This window comes from Penicillium brevicompactum (genome assembly GCF_028827555.1).
Source record: "Penicillium brevicompactum strain IBT 35665 chromosome Unknown utg000007l_segment0_segment0, whole genome shotgun sequence".
NCBI lineage: Eukaryota > Fungi > Ascomycota > Eurotiomycetes > Eurotiales > Aspergillaceae > Penicillium > Penicillium brevicompactum.
Genome location: NW_026623210.1, coordinates 970,189 through 988,547, shown reverse-complemented (window position 1 = coordinate 988,547; position 18,359 = coordinate 970,189). Strand labels below are relative to the sequence as shown.

At 48.0% G+C, this 18,359-nt stretch overlaps 7 protein-coding genes across 7 annotated transcripts; 3 read left to right on the top strand and 4 right to left on the bottom strand.

Moving 5' to 3' along the window:
• Positions 1-313: 313 nt before the first annotated feature.
• N7506_011144 (putative choline transport protein) lies at positions 314-2,217 on the bottom strand (the record flags this gene model as incomplete). Its single annotated transcript, XM_056960437.1, has 7 exons — positions 314-423; positions 476-984; positions 1,025-1,376; positions 1,437-1,659; positions 1,724-2,049; positions 2,099-2,122; positions 2,187-2,217. 7 exons carry the CDS (start codon positions 2,215-2,217, stop codon positions 314-316), a joined length of 1,575 nt encoding a protein of 524 aa, XP_056806592.1.
• A 772-nt stretch (positions 2,218-2,989) lies between these two features.
• On the bottom strand, positions 2,990-4,622 carry N7506_011143 (flavin monoamine oxidase family protein; the record flags this gene model as incomplete). Its single annotated transcript, XM_056960436.1, has 4 exons — positions 2,990-3,232; positions 3,284-4,093; positions 4,144-4,391; positions 4,442-4,622. 4 exons carry the CDS (start codon positions 4,620-4,622, stop codon positions 2,990-2,992), a joined length of 1,482 nt encoding a protein of 493 aa, XP_056806591.1.
• Positions 4,623-5,179: 557 nt separating this feature from the next.
• N7506_011142 (transcriptional regulator family TF) lies at positions 5,180-8,734 on the top strand (the record flags this gene model as incomplete). Its single annotated transcript, XM_056960435.1, has 10 exons — positions 5,180-5,185; positions 5,239-5,448; positions 5,508-5,575; positions 5,644-5,760; positions 5,826-6,154; positions 6,213-7,126; positions 7,182-7,472; positions 7,532-7,734; positions 7,845-8,437; positions 8,493-8,734. 10 exons carry the CDS (start codon positions 5,180-5,182, stop codon positions 8,732-8,734), a joined length of 2,973 nt encoding a protein of 990 aa, XP_056806590.1.
• A 1,266-nt stretch (positions 8,735-10,000) lies between these two features.
• Positions 10,001-10,487, top strand: N7506_011141 (uncharacterized protein; the record flags this gene model as incomplete). The annotated part of the gene is made up of 3 exons (XM_056960434.1): positions 10,001-10,272; positions 10,323-10,396; positions 10,462-10,487. 3 exons carry the CDS (start codon positions 10,001-10,003, stop codon positions 10,485-10,487), a joined length of 372 nt encoding a protein of 123 aa, XP_056806589.1.
• A 1,029-nt stretch (positions 10,488-11,516) lies between these two features.
• Positions 11,517-12,970, top strand: N7506_011140 (acyl-CoA dehydrogenase family protein; the record flags this gene model as incomplete). Its single annotated transcript, XM_056960433.1, has 4 exons — positions 11,517-11,690; positions 11,750-12,059; positions 12,116-12,433; positions 12,492-12,970. The coding sequence occupies 4 exons, from the start codon at positions 11,517-11,519 to the stop codon at positions 12,968-12,970; spliced, it is 1,281 nt and encodes a 426-aa protein (XP_056806588.1).
• A 327-nt stretch (positions 12,971-13,297) lies between these two features.
• N7506_011139 (acetyl/propionyl/methylcrotonyl-CoA carboxylase subunit alpha) lies at positions 13,298-15,755 on the bottom strand (the record flags this gene model as incomplete). Its single annotated transcript, XM_056960432.1, has 2 exons — positions 13,298-15,497; positions 15,562-15,755. The coding sequence occupies 2 exons, from the start codon at positions 15,753-15,755 to the stop codon at positions 13,298-13,300; spliced, it is 2,394 nt and encodes a 797-aa protein (XP_056806587.1).
• Positions 15,756-16,182: 427 nt separating this feature from the next.
• Positions 16,183-18,099, bottom strand: N7506_011138 (acyl-CoA carboxylase subunit beta; the record flags this gene model as incomplete). The annotated part of the gene is made up of 7 exons (XM_056960431.1): positions 16,183-16,699; positions 16,747-16,840; positions 16,893-17,143; positions 17,192-17,502; positions 17,554-17,624; positions 17,674-17,868; positions 17,916-18,099. The coding sequence occupies 7 exons, from the start codon at positions 18,097-18,099 to the stop codon at positions 16,183-16,185; spliced, it is 1,623 nt and encodes a 540-aa protein (XP_056806586.1).
• Between the last annotated feature and the right edge of the window lie 260 nt (positions 18,100-18,359).

The following is an 18,359-nucleotide window of genomic DNA, read 5'->3' as shown; positions in this document are numbered from 1 at the left end:
GCATCTTCCTTTAGTATTTCGGTCGCTATTCCCGAATGTCATTATTCCCGAGAATTTTCGGGAAAGCAGATTCAATGCGATATCGGTTCACCGGCGAATTTCACGAAAACCTGCAAACAATAATCTCGCATTGACAAAATTCTTTTTCAGATACCGCGAGATATGGTCTTCTCTTACACACAAACCCAATGGTGATGGTTATTGTCACAAGGTGCCCATGTGTATCTCTGTCGCGGTCAAATTTTGCACTTCATTTGGGTAAGACGGCAAGAACTTATACGTTTGAAAAGAAAAAGTAGTTATCTGTAATAAATCATTCCACACCTGAATGAAGTCGGGGACCACGATACTTCCGACTAGCACAGATGATCCAGTTGAGACCCGCAAATATGGCCATCACGCCCAGCACAGCCGACGTATAATCTTCGTCAAGGTTAGTAAGTGATAATCAGCAGAGGGGTCATTACAAACTTACTCATGCTGGTGCTGGTCACTGGTAATGTTGTCGGGAAGTTGTAGAAGATCAAAACCACCACCGCGAAGCAGATAGTGACGATGTTCATGATCCATCCAACAATACCAGGGAGGTAGAATGATCGGGACCGAGGGAGCCAAATATTAGACCGTTTTCGGTACAAAAGTAGGGCTGCGGGGAATGCGTAGGAGATATGTTGAAGGATCAAGCCCGTGCCAATGAAAGCATTGAAGGCAGATGAGGAACCAAGGTAGACGCATCCAATGATGAACATTACCACAAAGTTGAATAGAAGACTCCAGACTGGTACATCAAACTTAGGATGTGTCTTGCTAAGCCATTGGCTGCCGATCAAGGCATGGTCTCTTGCAAGGGACCAAGTCAACCGAGAGGCAGTTTGCTGGCCACCTATGAGTGCAAAGATGGCTGCAAAAACCACCAAAATGACAAAGATTGTGGCAGCCGTGCCTGAGCGAGTAGCCTGGTACCACATCTCATAGATTGGAACGCTGATAAATGGTCAGCATATTTTAGAGTGATAAATCGAACTTTACTTGCCCTGTTTTTGATTGAACGACCGCGTCCAAATCATTAGTGCAGTACAACATGGCAACCATGAAAGAGAATGAGGTAACGAAACCAATACTCAAAGTACTCATGAGAGCGCGAGGGACCACAGTACTCGCATTTTTACATTCTTCGGCGAGATGCAACGCACCGTCAATACCGGCGTACATGTAGTTTGGGGTCACCAAGCCAGTGAGGAAAGCCACACCACCAGAGCTCCACCCACTATCATTGAGGAATGTAGCCCAAACGGCTGTCGATGGCTCGTAGTTTGGCGAGGTGCGTGCGACACAAGTGATAACAATGACGAGAAAACTGGCAATAGTCACAACAACTTGAGGATGGTTATTAGACCATTTGTATATCTCGTGTAAACATGCAGCAGGGCACTTACATGAGACATCGTGTATCCAGAGCGACCTCTTCAACAGAGTTATGTTATATAGCAGGACCAAGCCGTTGATGGCTTGGTAAATTAAAAATGAGTGCCACGGTTGAGGTGTGTAGGTCGGGTTATAAAACACAGCAATCCCTGAGATCAGCTGTGCTGGAATGATCGCAATTCCGGTACAAATTGCGATCCAGGAAAACATATTCGTGATACCACAGCAGTAACTCTGAATTGGTATCCTGAGATCAGCTTTGCTTTCAGAAAATATAGCAGACCTGAAGAGTACATACCAATGAGCGGTTTATGGATTTTGGGGCCAAGATAGAAGTCCAATGATATTGGCCCCCAGCAGTGGGATACACACTGGCCAGCTCGGCTAGGGTCATTGCGCATGCTCCAACAAGAATCATTGTGGCGATAGGACCATATATGAGAGTAACTGGACCACCTTGTGAAATTGCCAAGGCGATTGTCCCAGCAACACCAGCCCAGCTATCGCAAATCACCCAACTCGCAGAGATTGTTTCGAGATTTGACATCTGCCGGGTTGCTTCGGATTGCAGGTTTAACCCATTGAGTTGTACGTGTTCGACGAGGCCATTTATTTGTATCGATTCTGGAACTTTATGAGTTTCATGGATTCTTTTAGTAAGTCACTGACTTACCTCGCTCGATATCGGTGGGAGTTACTACATAGTATGCCCGGTCAGTATGCCAATGGAGTTGAGGTGAATTGAAGCACATGATACTGACTTTCTTCGCTTTTCAGGTCGTCAGGATGCATTATTGCTTAGTGTTTACTTTGTTTGGGAGGATCATGGTTTAGTCAACGGGGCGGACATTATTTGAGCTTAAGAGTCTACGGTCGTTATCATACCCCAACAGCATATCAACTATGAGGCGCACCGCAGTGCTATCAAATGTCAAGGATTGTGATGATAAGAGGCGAAGTGCGGGGGATGTGCAAAATTACCCAAATAGGACACAAAAGAGAGAAACTTTGACATCAATGCCATCATTTAGAGCCAATCCCTTTTTCCAAAGGGACGGGTCCAGCTTGATGGCTTTATCAAGTTGTACGCGTGGAGACAAAACGTGAGTGTTGAAGCAAAATTACTAGAAAGGGAAGTAAAAGAGAGAAAATAGCCACTAGCACGGCAGGTTCTGATTGGTAGACCCAACAGAACGATAGCATTTCCCCGGATTTTGACTCTGGACTTCGGTCCGAGCGGACCCAGGGACCGTCCATTGAAGGCTAATCCCTAGTGTTTCACTCGTTGAATTTCTGTCTGCTGCCTGGAGAATGAGAATGATTGAATAATCAGACACACCGTATCTCTTCGAAAGTTTGGCGATAAATTAAAGCATGTAAAGCACTGATAACATCGGACAGCCAAATACCTAACATGATAAACATATATCCATTGCCAATGTCTAAATCATAAAAATCGTAACTATCGATGCAAGCTTACTAGTTTGACTCATCATGAGAGAAAATTGAGATTAACTCCGTACCATTGAATTCATTTGGAGCTTCTTTAGTTATCTAAGCTAGTCTACAAGCGTGACCGGGAGGTAGATGCGCCTCGTAGGTCCTCGGTCACGGTGAATGCAGCACGAGTTCCTTCTTCAATAGCTCCATCAATGAAGCTACGCCAGCCAACAGCCCAATCGGAATTGGCAAACAGAACATTTCCATGCCGCGACCTCAGTGCGTCAAGCGAAGTTGACAAGAGGTTTGGAGGAGAAAAGAACCAGGCACCCTTGGCAAATTCATCCTTCGACCAGTTGTGGAAAACCTGGATAGAATTAGTAAACTTTGAATGGAAAGAAACTCAGAACAAACATACCAATCGCTTGATGTCCATGTTTCCAGGTGCCATGCTCTGGGCAGCCTTTCTAGTTTCGTTTATGTCCTCTTCGGGCTGAAGGTGATTGTGGAATCCACCAAAACAGACAATGTGGGTGTTTCCAGCAGGGGTGGTTCCATCACCAATGGCATACGTCAACTTGTTAAAGGGGTATGCAATGCCCGTCCAAGAGCGCATATTCTTGTCGGAAATCTCGGCATGCACCTTAACGCACTGGTTGACATGGCCGGTGTTGGCTGCAGAGGCACGCTGAGAGTCCAAAGGTGGGTTGAAAGAGATTGTGTTTAGCACATTCAAGGGAATTGTAGAAACCAAGCGAGAACCGGTATACTGTTGACCGTTCCGGGTTGTCAGTGTAACTTTGTCTACCTCGTCGCTGATCGACTGAACCGGGCTGTTGAAAGCATAGGACAGCTTGCCAGTCGAAAGTGCCTCTTTGAAGAATTTGATCGCAAAAGAGGATTGACCACCTTTGAATTTGTAAGAGATCAATGCATCCATGCAACCCTGGTAAGTGTAGCCACACAGGGCCCACCAATGCAGGAACTCGAAGAAACTGGTTGTTTCAAGGGTACCGCAACTGCAGAGCAGGACAAAACCCTCCAAGACGGCACGTTCATTCGGTGTAAGGGAGAGCGCGATCTCTTTGAGGCGGTCGGCAGCGGACTGTTTATCATATTGACGCGATTCGGGGACGTGGAATGCATCATGGGCGTAAGGGATGATCTTCCGACCCATTGCTCCATCAACGTTGACGAATTTGCCTAGGGCACCGGCAAGAAGGGCATCCTAGTGATGTCAGTAGAGCTGTCAAGGAAAGGAAATTGCACTAGATTCACCTCTTCATCATGGCTCATTAAATTATCGCCTTCACTTGTGCGGAGTTGGAAATGGTTGACACCACGTGAGAAATCGAATGATTCCTCCAACTCCTGCCGCATTTGATATCTTGAAATCTCCCGCCACACGTGAGGCTGCCCCCAATGCACCCATGTACCACCCAGCTCAAAGGGATAGTCTCCAATGTTGGATGACCAGGACCGACCACCGATACGATCGCGAGCTTCAACGAGAAGCACCTTATGGCCTAGCGACACATTAGCCATGGCAGGTTGAAACACCGCCAGATCAGCTTACCGGCAAGACACAAGTCTCGGGTCGCTGTCAAACCAGAATAACCGGCGCCAACTACGATGACATCCCAAGGCCCCGATTCTGCTGCAGGGATGTTGGATGGCGGGGAGATAACGCCAATTGAAGGGACGCCCTGGACAAGGCCAGTCTCAGAGGTCCATTGGAAACCGTCACGCGAGGTCATTTTGGGCCAAATCGTATCAGAGGAATGAGAGAAATGCATGAGTTTCGGGGAAATAAGAAGCTTCCATCTTTATAGGCGGCAATTCTGAAGCTCTCTTCATTTTTACCACCACGCCACTTGATAGGGACGATAACCCACTGAGCAGAATATACCTAAGAGGGTAAAAAAGCAGAGATTCGATATCAGCGTCTATTGGTCCATACGATGATCGGTCTGATCGGTCGCCAATCCACCTTTCCCGACGAATCAGAGTGCTGGGCTTCCTTCGCTGTTGGTGGGCCCTGTCCCCTCCCGACCAGCCGAGTGCAGAAATTACCCGATTAGGACGTTAAAGCGAGAAAATCACAGTCCAACTTTCCTACAAGATGTTTATGTCGAATTGGCCAATCAAGCTAACCCCAACTCAGATCAACTTTCATTCTTCGCAGCAGACTGTGCCAAGAGCCGAACAACGTTGTTCACCCTTCCGCCAGTCCGGGGAAACACAGTTGCTACTCCACAGTCTTCCCCGCACCTGAGCTCCGTCCTCCTTCAACTTACCCCCTCCGCACACCATCATGGATGTAATAGACTCAGGGGCTATCAAGCGGATTCGACAAGCTTGCGCTAACTGCAGGTAAGACTCCTACCTTCTTTAGCCGCCTGTCCTCATCGCAGATCCAGGCGCAAGAAGACAAAATGTACCGGAGACCGCCCTATTTGCTACCACTGTCGACGCAATCGCTTAGCCTGCGTCTATGAGCCCTACTCGGCAACTGTGGCAGAGAACCCTAGTGCGCCAAACCCGCCTATGTCCTTGCCTTCTGCAGCGCTCAATTTAAACAACGTTAGTTTGATGACTGTCGCTGTGGACTGTGTTTATTGGTGATTGTTAAACAAAAACAGATTGAATTATTACAAAGGATTAGCACGATTGAGTCTCGCCTTGCACAGATCAGTGGGACGACCCGGCAGTACGCTACTCAAACTTCATGCGTTTGCACGCGTTAACAATACGTAGTCGCTAATTCGGTGCTTTTAGAGACGCGACACCTCACTTTCACTTTCCAATCGCGCAAGACCACGCCCAAGTATCACCGACTCGAGACACTTTTTCCCAGCCAGCTCCATTACCACAAGCAATATGCCAAGAGAACACGTGAGTGATCTATGTTCCTGATGTCTTAAATTACGCGAAAAACGTCATGCTAATTTTCGAAACAGAAACCTTCCTCCACCTCATGTTCTGAGCTCTGTGATCGACACTTATTTTCTGCGGGTCCACAATCAGCCGTATTCTTATTTCCAAGAGACTTCATTCCGACAGAGGCTAGAGAGCGATTCTTTACCTCGATGTCTGGTATTAGCGGTGCTCTCCTCTGCTGTGCGATTCTCGACCCACGCGTTCTACGCGGGTCAGACGCGTCAAGCCTCGGAGAAGTATGCGAGAGAATCATGGCTGTCTGTTCTGGGTGACCACTTAACCATGGAAGACAATTTGAATGTTCACGTGGTGCAGACAGTCAATTTGCTTGCCGTGGTCGATTATACAGGTATGCTACGGACACGTTCGCGGCTTTGCAGGAAGTGCTAACATGCTCGGCGCTTCAGCCGGTCGCGCACGGTCGGGTTGGCTCAAGATTGGGTTGGCCGCCCGAATATCTCAGGACTTGCACCTCATGGCAGAACCGGATGTATGGCTTTCTTATTCTGAACAAGAAGAGCAGCGAAGGGCGTTTTGGTCAATTTATCTGCTCGACAAACTCATTTCCTGCGGGCGATCTCGGCCCCTTGTGATCTTAGATGAAGATTGCGAACTTCAACTTCCATGCGACGAGAACACATTCCGACATGGAGAATGGAGAAAGACCAGTACTATTGATCAATTGCTGAATTGGAACTCTAAGCTGACCGAAAGCCCCAGCCCCTTTGCGCTTGTCGTGTTGATGGCATCGATATTTGGCCGCTGTACAAGATACGTCCACCAAAGTAAGAAGATGGAAGAGATTCCGCCATGGGACCCGAAATCAGAGTTCTCAGCAATAAATTCATCTCTGCTGCTCTTGGAGTCATATTCTAAGAGTTCGAATTGGCAACTCTCGGACATCCTTCACGGGAGTGTTCAGGCGGATGCAACGGTCGATCGGCAGGAGATTGGACATCTCATCTTTGCTCACACCCTTTTCCATCTCTGTCACTGTCTTTTGAATCATCCGTTCCTAGTGCGGCGGTGGCTTAAACCTTATGGAGCCAAGGCACCCGCTAGTTTCTCCTCTCGGGCCCTGCAAGATGGGTGCGACCATGCAGCACAGCTCATGGATCTTCTTCAGCAGGCTAACGATCATGGATGTCTTGTTGAGTCTTCGTTCTATGCATACTGCATTGCTGTTGCTGGGGGCATTCACTCTCTAGCCACGCACTTCAATCAAGATCGAGGCCGCGAGACAAACAATGTCATTTACCTCCAGCAAAGTATAGATTCGCTGGAGAGATTGGCAAAGCTTTGGGTGCATGCTGGGAATATCGTATGTTTGGACACTCATCATCAATTGAAACGGATACTCACAAGTCACCATTTAGGCTGCCTCACTGCGGGAATTTCATTCCATCTCTCAGCCATTTGCTACCCTCCTTGACCCTAGCCACTTGATGGACGAGTTGGACTTTGGTTCGGAGGAGGTCATGTGGTCGATGATAGATTATGCCATACTGGGCGCTGACCCGAGTAAAAAGCAACTTTCACCCAAAACAGGAGCGAACCTCCCGTCGCCCACCTCGTGGGCTCTGGGGGCCGGGATGCTAGGGCAAGACGGATACAGCCCCGGTGGCAACATACTAGGAGGCATTACCCCCTCCATGCGGCTTGAAGAAGTTGAGCAATTGCTGAACTGCAGTCCTCGACCAAGTAACATGATCTAAGAAAATAATAGCATCGTAAGAATCTCAATTGGGGAATCTTACGGACTCGGTCCGCTCGGTCCGATAACCCTTTCTACTCAAACCGATCTACATGCAACGTGCGTGGAATAAGAGCAGGTCTGTCGCAGCAAGCAACATGGCTCCTGGGAATGAATACGGACCACAATTATGGCTCACCAACATCAAGCGTCCCCGTGGGAAGGGGTCGTATCGGGTACCACGGCAGCCATTCTGGCCAATTTCATCGTATACCCACTCGATATGTATGATTACAGATGGTCGCAATGACAGGCTTTCTCTGATGATGATTCTAAATAATCTCAGTGTTAAAACGCGGTTACAAGTTCAAGTTCGCCGGCACCGAAAAGAAACCACCGATAGAGAAAAGCCGACCACTGCCGAGGGCACTTCAGACGATCATGCAAACTATGATGGCTTGCTCGCCGCTGTCAGTCAGATCGTTCGAGAAGAAGGTATCTCAGGTCTCTACAACGGTCTCGCAAGCTCTATTTTAGGAACAGCCTCTATGAACTTTGCCTATTTCTACTGGTCCACGGCAGCCCGAAGCTTCCAAGTATCGACATTCAAAAGACATGGAATCTCCGACGCCAACAGTATTACCAAAGAGCTCGTATTGGGGGCGGTGGGTGGGGCATTGGCTCAACTATGCACCAATCCAATCGCAGTGATATCTACTCGACAACAGACACGCAGGGACGACCACAAACGATCAATGTGGGAAACAATGCTAGAAATTGTTCAGAGCGAAGATGGTTGGACGGGTCTTTGGCGGGGCTTCAAGGTCAACTTGATCCTGGTCATCAATCCTATGATCACATATGGTGTTTACCAATGGCTCAGAGAGGGGTTGCTTGCCCTCAGAAAAGGCAAAAGACTAGGATCCACTGATGCTTTCTGTACGTCTGTCTCCAAATGTGATGAGGTAATTCACTGATGGGATAACTATTCTAGTGTTGGGTGCTTTGTCGAAAGTTCTCGCGACCATCGCTACACACCCACTGATTGTCGCCAAGACAATGCTTCAGTCCAAGCCCCCACACTGCCGTATTGGAAGGCCATTCTCGGGGTTCACTGAAGTCATTCGCTATATTGTTAGGAATGAGGGCCTCTCCCGCTTGTACAAGGGGTTAGCACCACAGATCATCAAAGGATTCCTGGTTCAAGGTTTGATGATGATGCTCAAAGAAAGGTAAATTTCACCCAGACCAAATCAACCCCGTGGAAAAAAATATAACATTTGATTTAGGACTGAAAGTATCATCAAAAGAATGGTAGCACTGCATACGAAGAGGCGACTTGGGCTTCCAAAATGAGTAGGTACGGAAATGAGCCACGGGATGAGCTTGGGCCAAATCTTTTCTTTTATGGTTCATTCTGGATTGAGGCTCAGCTTTCATTAACGTATCCGAGCTCATCTTCGATGAGGCGTAAAATGCATATTGTTGGTCAAAGACTACTGTCTTTCTTCTACCTCCGGGCCGAAAATCTATTCCGCATTGTCTAGATAGGATGCAATTTTTCTAAAGTCAGTCAATTTGTATCTGCTTTGCAAAATAAATGATCACCCTTCACTTTTCAAAGATGTCAGGTGTGTAGGTAATCATCGGGAATCTGGACCGCGCCTCGATTCCCGCGCAAAGTCTTGGCATTGCTTGGCATAGGTCAACAATCTTGTGACAAAGATCTAAGCGAAAGTTATCCGATTGGAGGGAATTTTAAGTATCAAACCTGCTCGCTTTCGCTTGAAATCTTGTCTCCCCTCTGCTATATCCGGCGGCCATCTTAGCAACCAAATGCTGCTCATATCCAGGTTTTGGCACCAGTTCGTCTTGGCGTAAAGTGAATCTGCTCATGAAAATTTCCGATCAAAGAGAACAAGCCAATCAGCAGGAAAGGCATATCCTTGATCGAAAAGGTTTCGAAGACTGTTTGTTGTCAAGCTGCCGCCAAGATCTGGCTCTACCCGTGGACATCGATGATCAAAAGCCTGAAGCTTAGGCAGATTTGCTCATGGCCACAATTGTGTCTTCGGTAGAAAACGCTGCGTTCTCAACTAGCACGCTGGAGCTGTAACAGTCACTAACTAAAGAGCTACTCGTAGTGCTGTTGGTATTGGTTTGAATCAAGATTGTATGAGTGGGTTCGGGTGCCCGAATAAAGTGTACCGTATCCTTGGTGTCGGAATTATAGCCCCAGTTGGTCTAGATCAGCTCCATGCCGGAACAAGAAACTACAATCACCATGATATCCTCGTATCTATTTTTGCATCGATATGCCAAGGCATTATGATCATTACAAGACTTGAAAGTCTTCACAGAGTTGCCACTGGATGTGGTATAAAGCGAGGGAAGATTCCTCCCGACAATTCTATCTTGCAGACAACAACACATCGACTACTCTTCAGATTATAAGATTCAGACTTTGATTCAGTTACGGCATCTTCATTTCGCTTTTGCAATATGAAGTCTCCACTTTACATTTTGGCTGTGCTCCTTCCTCTGGCTACCGAGCTTGCTCTAGGTTCCCCTACTGCGGAGGCCGAGTTCGAGGAGCTTGAGGAGCGCGGCAGAGGAGGCCATAAGGATTGGGACGATCATAATGGATGGAATCATGACAGGAACCCTTGCGAGGTGAAGCGATCTTACCCATACTACAAGTATCCTTGCGACTCGAGTGTCACAACTGGCATGTCTCAAGTCGGCGCTATATTCACGCCTTCCTGCAAATACCAGTCAGTATTTTCACCCCGTTGCTGTCTTCAATTGCTGATATCCGCTCAAGGAATGGTAACTCCGGTGTTTGGTACCTCGCTCCCAAGGGCTGGGTCAAGGATTCCGACAAGCCACGTCGGTGCCGTAAGTAGCTCATTTCTTCCTGCCTTATTGTTTGTTGAAGACGACTGTACTGACACTCATTTCAGCTGGAACAAACAAGCCATGTACCTAGAAGTCTACGTCTGGATGGCATTGCAGCTTTTGATGAGTGTCCAACCAGGGTGGGTTCGCTTGCGATTTCTGAACCATATATCAAATCTCTCAAAAAAAGGCGCTGGATACTATGTATCGCTTTGAGCAACTTGATTTTTTCGAATATAATAATAGTTAGTTATCAGAAAAATCCAGAAAAAGCCTGATGTTTCAGGGGTCAACTCAAATCGCCTTACTCACGAAACAGCTAAGCCCGCACTCAACTCAATGACTTAGACGGTTTTTTTTTTTTTTTTTTTTTTTTTTTTGCGTCCAGCTAGTAGCATCGTCAGAAATTGTTGCTGCAGGCTTTCCTTTGGTTTCATTGTACTTGTTGGCTGTTGAAGAAAAGTTCTTACGAGTTTTACTTTGAGTAGCTAGAACAATAGCTTTTCGTTTTATTCCTACCTCCACTTCTCACTTTCTATCTGTCCCTACCTATATGCTCTTCCAGTCCAACCTGACATTGGTTTGTTTTGAACCTAGTTACCCATGGACCCTATTCCAGAGGCAGTTTCATTGGCTGTTTTAGTTTGGCTCTCCGGCTATTCAAGGAGCTTCAAGGTTGTTGCATCATTATGAACACGAAAATAGGTCGATTCAAATCGGACATTTCAATAAATTACAAATGTAACATCAAGTTTCTCCAATTTCGAACAACAGCCCTGGAGTTTGATTAGTTTGGTTGAAATTGTGGGTTCGTTGATCACCTCCGGATTTTGGGCGGATCCTCGGTCCTGTGTTCGGTCCGGCGTGGTGGAGCACGGTCCGGTCCAAACGGTGAATCGCTGTATACTTGGAACCTGGATTTCAAGTTATGCCGAAGATCTTTTTCTTCAATCCTCAAACTCTGGGTTCGGTTTGTCACCTCTGATCTGCCATAGAGCGAGCAAAGCTACACCGAGTGTCTATTTGCTTGCCTACATCCAAGCTAAGTATACAGACCAAACACCCCAATCCTCCACCGGCTCGAGATCTCTTTAGCCAACGAGCTTCCCAAACAATTCAAATGGCTTCCTTTTCTACCACCCCTTTCGCCGATCCTCTTTGGTTGAACCGCAGTTTCAGCCCATACTATACTGCCTCACACCGTCGACTTCAAGAAGAAGCCCGTGAGTATGTTGAAACATACATTTCACCGTTCTGTGAGGATTGGGAGAAACAAGGCTTTGTTCCACAAGAGGTACATGGTAGCCAAGCATCAAGGAAGCAATGTCTTGCTAATAAGCTCGTCGCGGATAGATTCACAAACGGCACGCAGAGCTAGGATACACTGCTGTCAGTTCGTTCCCACTTGCTGCAGACTACCTGAATGGTCAGCGACTGCCCGGAGATGTCGACCCTAAGGATTGGGATGAGTTTCATGATATTGTCGTCATCGACGAGCTAGCTCGATGCGGGTACCTTGGTATAATCTGGGCTTTGGGCTGCGGAAACTCCATCGGCGGTCCGCCGGTGATCAATTTCGGCAACGAAGAGCAAAAGCGAAGGTTTTTACCCGATATGTTGAAGGGCAATATCCGATTTTGCTTGGGAGTGACCGAGCCTGACGGTAAGATATCTCACCTCCAACCTAATTGTGTCAATGTGAGCTGATCAGACAAACAGCCGGGTCTGATGTCGCGGGAATAACTACCACAGCAGAACGCAGCGGAGACGTGTATATTGTCAATGGAGCGAAGAAATGGATTACCAACGGAATTTTCGCCGATTATTGCACTGCCGCTGTGAGAACAGGAGGCGAGGGCACGCATGGCATATCAGCCTTGATCATCCCGCTCAAGGCACCCGGGGTTACATGTAGAAAGATTGAAAACTCCGGCGTGCATGCCAGTGGATCGACATATATCGAGTTCGACCAAGTCCAGGTACCGGTGGCTAATCTGCTTGGAGTGGAAAACAAAGGATTCCCAGTCATTATGAACAGTGCGTTGGTCCTAAGTGCCAATCGAGAGATGTCGGCCCAGTCTAACTTATACCACAGATTTCAATCATGAGCGGCTCTGGCTCGCCTGCACTTCTCTTCGAATGGCACGCGTGTGTGCCGAGGACGCGTACCAGCACGCCATCAAGCGCGAGACATTCGGAAAGAAGCTGATTGAAAACCAAGTTATTCGGGCTAAATTCAGTGCTATGGCTCGAGGCCTTGACTCCACATACGCCTGGATGGAGCAATTGGTCTACATCTCCCAAGCCGCCAAGAAGAAGGGGGTGGATGCTTCCATGGGCGGGCTTTTTGCGAACTTAAAGGTCTTGGCTGGCCAAACATTGGAGAAAGTCAACCGAGAGGCTCAGCAGATTATGGGTGGTCTTGGATACTCGAAGAACGGCCGTGGAGCGCGTATTGAGCAGATCAGCCGTGATGTTCGGGTGATGGTGGTGGGTGGTGGCAGTGAGGAGATTCTGTCGGAATTGGCTGTCAACCAGGAGATCAAGAGTATGAACAAGATAAGCAAGCTTTAGGCCATCTGTAAATGTTTCTCGAATTGAATCAATTTTCCCCTCCGTTTTAATATCAGAAAATATTGGCGTTCGCGTGGTAGTTTGTTAGGCGGACAGCAGGATCAACGCGGTGAGAGCGGAGGGGGGGAGGGCGCGGACAAGGCGGTAAAAGCAGTCCAAGCGGCCCTTCAGCCCCTTTCGGTCCAAACCTCCCATGTCTACTCCCTACTCCGTACGCAGTCATACTTCGAACACATCTAGTGTTGAGATATTCCATCATGCTTTTTGCTCTGCTTCAAGGAAAGGTCTCTCTTTAAAATGAAGTTATGGGCTTGTTTCTGAAGCTAACTAAACAATTGAACAAAGTACCTTCCCTTCCTCCACTGCGTCTCCGACCTTCCAATCTGTCTGGAATTTCCCAGAGGCCGCCACGGAGATATTGACCTCCATCTTCATACTCTCAATTACCATGACTGAGTCCCCCGACTTGACTTCATCTCCATTCTTTCTCAACACCGAGAGCACCTTGCATGGCATAGGTGCCGCAACAGTCTTCTGCTCGGACCCCTGACTTGCCTTCGCCGATCGTTTACTTTCCGCAAAGGAAAGCAAAGTATCGCGTCGAAATTCTACATGAGTGCCGAGAGCGGGAAGATGGCAGTGAATCTGCTGGCCACAATCAACTTGACCCACTAATGTATGCGCCCGGGTTGACGGGATGGCTACATGAGCGGTGAGCTTGGATCCATTGACCGAGATTTCAATGGTTGACGCAAGCCAGGAATCTGGCTGAGCGGGATTGCCTTCTGCGGGTCGCCATGAAACAACCTGCACCTTTTGAACAGGCGAGGACGTTGCTTTGCCACTTCGCAGCGCCTGGCTGATCTCGTTATACTGGGCGGAGATCTCTGCCGCTGCCGATAGCTCCTCGCTCTTGGGGCTTCTGTTATCGGGAACCGAAAATAGGTATACTTCCTCGGTGGCTGATGATGATCCTGCTTCTATTGCTTTCCAAATGCACATAATCTGTTGTGATGGTGTTGAGTCTAACTCTTCGCTAGACTTTTTTGGCCAACTGGTTGTTGTCACCACGTCGCAATGAATATTCACTGGATCGAATCTTTGATTTCGGAATTGCATACGAACATTCCGAAGAGGCTTTGGACGCGACAATGGGGTGGCATGGTCTGGCAACCGACGAATCACCAAGCTTGGAATGATGGCGGCAAGTTTCTCATACTCTGGTAAACCTGGGATCGCAGGAACTCGGAAACGCTCACCCAGATGCGTGGGAATGAACGCCGTCGTGTATGCGGGATCGCGGAACGCCGGATTCAATAGGCAGGATTGCATGAAGAGCTGATTGGTCTTCACACCAACGCATGCAGTTTGGGCCAAAACTTTGACCATCTTCTCGATAGCAAGCGCTCGTGTTGGAGCCCAGACGACAAGCTTGGCAATCATGGAATCAAAATAGATGGATACGGAGGACCCAGTCTGGATAGCCGTTTCATAACGAATATCTCGGCTTGGTGCTAAAGACCCACCAGCCGGCAACCAAAGGTGGACTCTGCCATGTTCTGGGAAGAAGTCTTTCTCCGGGTTTTCGGCGCAAAATCGGCACTCGATTGCGTGTCCACGCTGAGTCACATTCTGCAGTTGGGGTAGACTCTTCAAACTGCCTCCGGCTGCGACAAAAAGTTGCAAAGCGACTAGATCGACTCCGGTGACTTCTTCGGTGATTGGATGCTCAACCTGGAGACGGGCGTTGACTTCCAGGAAGTAGAACTGATGCGTCTTGATATCAACCACAAACTCAACAGTACCGGCATTCTCATATCCAATCAATTCTGCGACTCTGACTGCAGTGGTGCTCATCTTTTGTCGAGTCTCCTCCGTGAGGAATGGGCAAGGTGTCTCTTCAATGACCTTCTGATGCCTTCGTTGCACCGAGCAATCCCGATCCAGAAATGAGACTACATGTCCGGTTGAGTCACCCATAATCTGGATCTCCACATGCTTGCTGCTCTCAATGAATTTCTCTAGGATGCAGTCATCTGACCCAAAGGAGCGACGAGCCTCGGATTGAGCTCGTTCCAGTTCATCCTTGAGTTGACCCGCTTCTCGAACAATGCGCATACCCTTTCCACCTCCGCCGGCCGATGCCTTCAGCATAACCGGGAATCCAATCTCGGCAGCCACTTTCCTCAAGGCTTCTGCGTCCTGGCTTGATCCCGAGAACCCAGGAATAAGTGGGACATCAGGGGCATGCAAGCGCAGATACTCTTTGGATGATCTCTTGTCACCGAGGGTAGACATTGCACTGGGGCTCGGGCCGATAAAGATGAGCCCTGCTTCGTGGACACGTTGTGCAAAGTCTGCATTTTCGCTCAAGTACCCATATCCCGGATGGATGGCTTGAGCGTTGGCTGAAACGGCTGTTTGGACCAGCAGATCTATATCAAGAAATGGGTTGCGACTACTGTTGTCAATGCTACCGAGGTTGATAGCTTCATCTGCATCTTGAACATGACGGGATGATGCATCTCTGAAAAATCATGTTAGCCAGGGTTCATGTGAGATCCATGTTACTTATGGGATTGGGTACGGACTCTTCCACATAGACGGCTACTGATTCAATGTTTAGTTTGCGGCAGGTCTGAATGATGCGACAGGCGATTTCTCCACGGTTGGCAATCAAGACTTTCTGGATAATTGGTCTGCCATCTTTTCCCAATGGTGGTTCGGCGACAAACAAAGGTTTGCGAGTAACTGATGCATCGCCATTTGTGTAACTGACAGTCATGATTGACAATTATCTTGAAAATAGCTCAAAGAGCGCAAAGAGGAAATGCACGATGAATTTACAGTATCAAAAGTCCGAGCTTCATCTCCACTTCGGTCCGGCGCCCGGGCCACTATTTTGTGGGGACGGACCGGTCTAGCCCCACTCGTTGAGGCCTGAATCCTCAGGTGTTCCGGTGCCATGGAAGGCTGCTTTTTGGTTGCAATGACGTAGGATGAAGTTGCATGTTGAGCTAATTTTAGCAAAGATTCCAAGTGGTTCATCAGTCTTGCTTGTGATACGAGATATGGGTATTTTCACAGAAGAGCAGCCAAGCAAACACGGGTCATTCATATTTCTGCTACTTTTACTCTGACAAAAGACGTGCTAGGTATATTCATCCGCATTGATGGAACAGAGAAGTTGATTAAATCTCTAACTATCTTTATCAAATTCGCGCCAACAAATTGTGCGTCTGGGTCCCTTGCACGCTTTGCTGCGATACCACCTCCAGGCACATTCCTAAAACATCACGGGTGTCCCTCGGATCAATAATTCCATCGTCAATCAACATCGAGCTGGTCGAATAGCACTCTGCGTCTTTCTGGACTCTGTCCCGGAATGTGTTCACCTGCTTCTTGAGCTTCTCTGGTGAAAGCGTCTGGCCCTTGGATTTGGCACTGGCTATTTGGACATTTTCCATCACACCAGAAAGCTGATCTGGGCCCATTACGCTGCAGCGGCCAGTAGGCCATGAGAATAAAAATCGGGGACTGTAAGCTCTGCCACACATTGCATAGTTGCCAGCGCCGTAGGAAGCACCCAAAATAATGGATATATGAGGCACAGTCGAACAGCTGACCGCGGACACGAGCTGAGCGCCCATTTTGATGATTCCGGCATGTTCGGCCTTGGCACCAACCATGAAGCCGGTAACATTGTGCAGGAAAATGATTGGCGTATTCCTGAAATTGTCAGTGTTTGAATGTAAATTTACTTGCTCGAGACTTACTGCTGATTGCACATTCGAATAAACTGCGTAGCTTTCGCCGCCTCGTTAGGGTTTATAACTGACAATTGGTTCGCAATAATTCCAACCGGGAATCCTATACGACTAATGGTCAATTGCGGCTTCGCTTTCGAGGAAATTGGTCTTACCCATGATGTGAGCTGACGCAGTGATCATGTTCGGTCCATATTTAGGCTTGAAGTCCAACAGGCGCGAATCATCAACAATGCGCAGCAATACTTCTTTCATATCAAACGGCTTTCGGATATCTGGGTTCACGAGAGAAAGCACATCCTCAATAGGATACCTCGGGGCCAGGGGCTCAATCAAGCCAGGTACAGATGGGGTACGTGCCTGGAGAGTGGCTACCCACTCACGCGCCTTGTGAATAGCATCAAATCTATACACGATCAGCTTAGCCACTTTTTTGGAGCTCAGAATGTCATACTCATCGGAAGCGATTTGGTCTGCAAGACCAGTGGTTACTGCGTGAACTTTGGCACCTCCCAACTCTTCCGCTCCAATAACCTCACCAGTGGCCATCTTTACAAGTGGAGGTCCGCCGAGGAAAGCCTGTGCTTGATTTTCGACAAAGATCGTGTAGTCTGATAGTGCTGGGTGGTATGCTCCACCAGCCGTGGAGGATCCAAAAACAATGGCACATGAAGGCTTCCCATGTCTGGTTCGGAGCGCAAGGTCACGGAAGAGCTGACCTCCTTTATGGAAGACTCGGAACTGTTGTGGTAGAAAGACACCGGCCTTTGATGGTTAGCATATGTTGTCTTCTCATAGACTAAGGACATTTCTCACTGATTGGACGAGAGAAACCAGTGGAAGGTCATTTTCAAATGCAATCTCCATCATGCGATTCACCTTCAACACTTTTCCTCATCAGTAAATATCACAAGATGAATTTTCACTATCTCATACCGGTCATCTCGTTCCAAGCACCTCCGCTTTGAGTGGGAATATGAGACATGAGCAGACATATGCGTCCACAAACATTTCCAATTCCAGCAATCAAGTTGCCGCACGGAGTGGAATCTTCATTGCCAAATCCAGTGAATGCTCCAAGCTCCAAGAATGGAGAGTCTTGGTCCAGTAGTAGTGCGACGCGGTCCCTTGCTAACTCCCCGTTAGCCGCCTGTCTCGTGACTCGGTGGTGGACTTACGTAGCAACTGTCCCCGACCCTGATGTCTTCGTAGGGAGACATCATTCCCTTCCGCAGAAACCTGCTTCAACAATTCTTCAAACCTATCAAGCACCGGTGTCCAGCTTTCTTTGTTTGCTTGAAATTGTGGACCTCGAAGATTAACATTGCTGCTTGCGATTGGGAACGAAGATTCGGTCGCCATGGTGAAAATGTCCAGGCCCCAGTTGTGCATGCAAGACGAAATTTTCCAAGATAGACTTGTAATAAAGTCTCCCCGCAGGAAGTTTCGGAGTGAATCTCTGAAGTTGATGTGAGTGGAGGCAGGTCGGTCCGAAGCCCGGGAGCGGACCAGCTGGAGCGTGTGGGGAAATCAGCCCGAAGATCAGTCGAATTGGCATAATCAAATGAGGTCTGCGTAATTGGAAGATTTATTTAATTTGGTTTGATTTGGTCAAATTGATG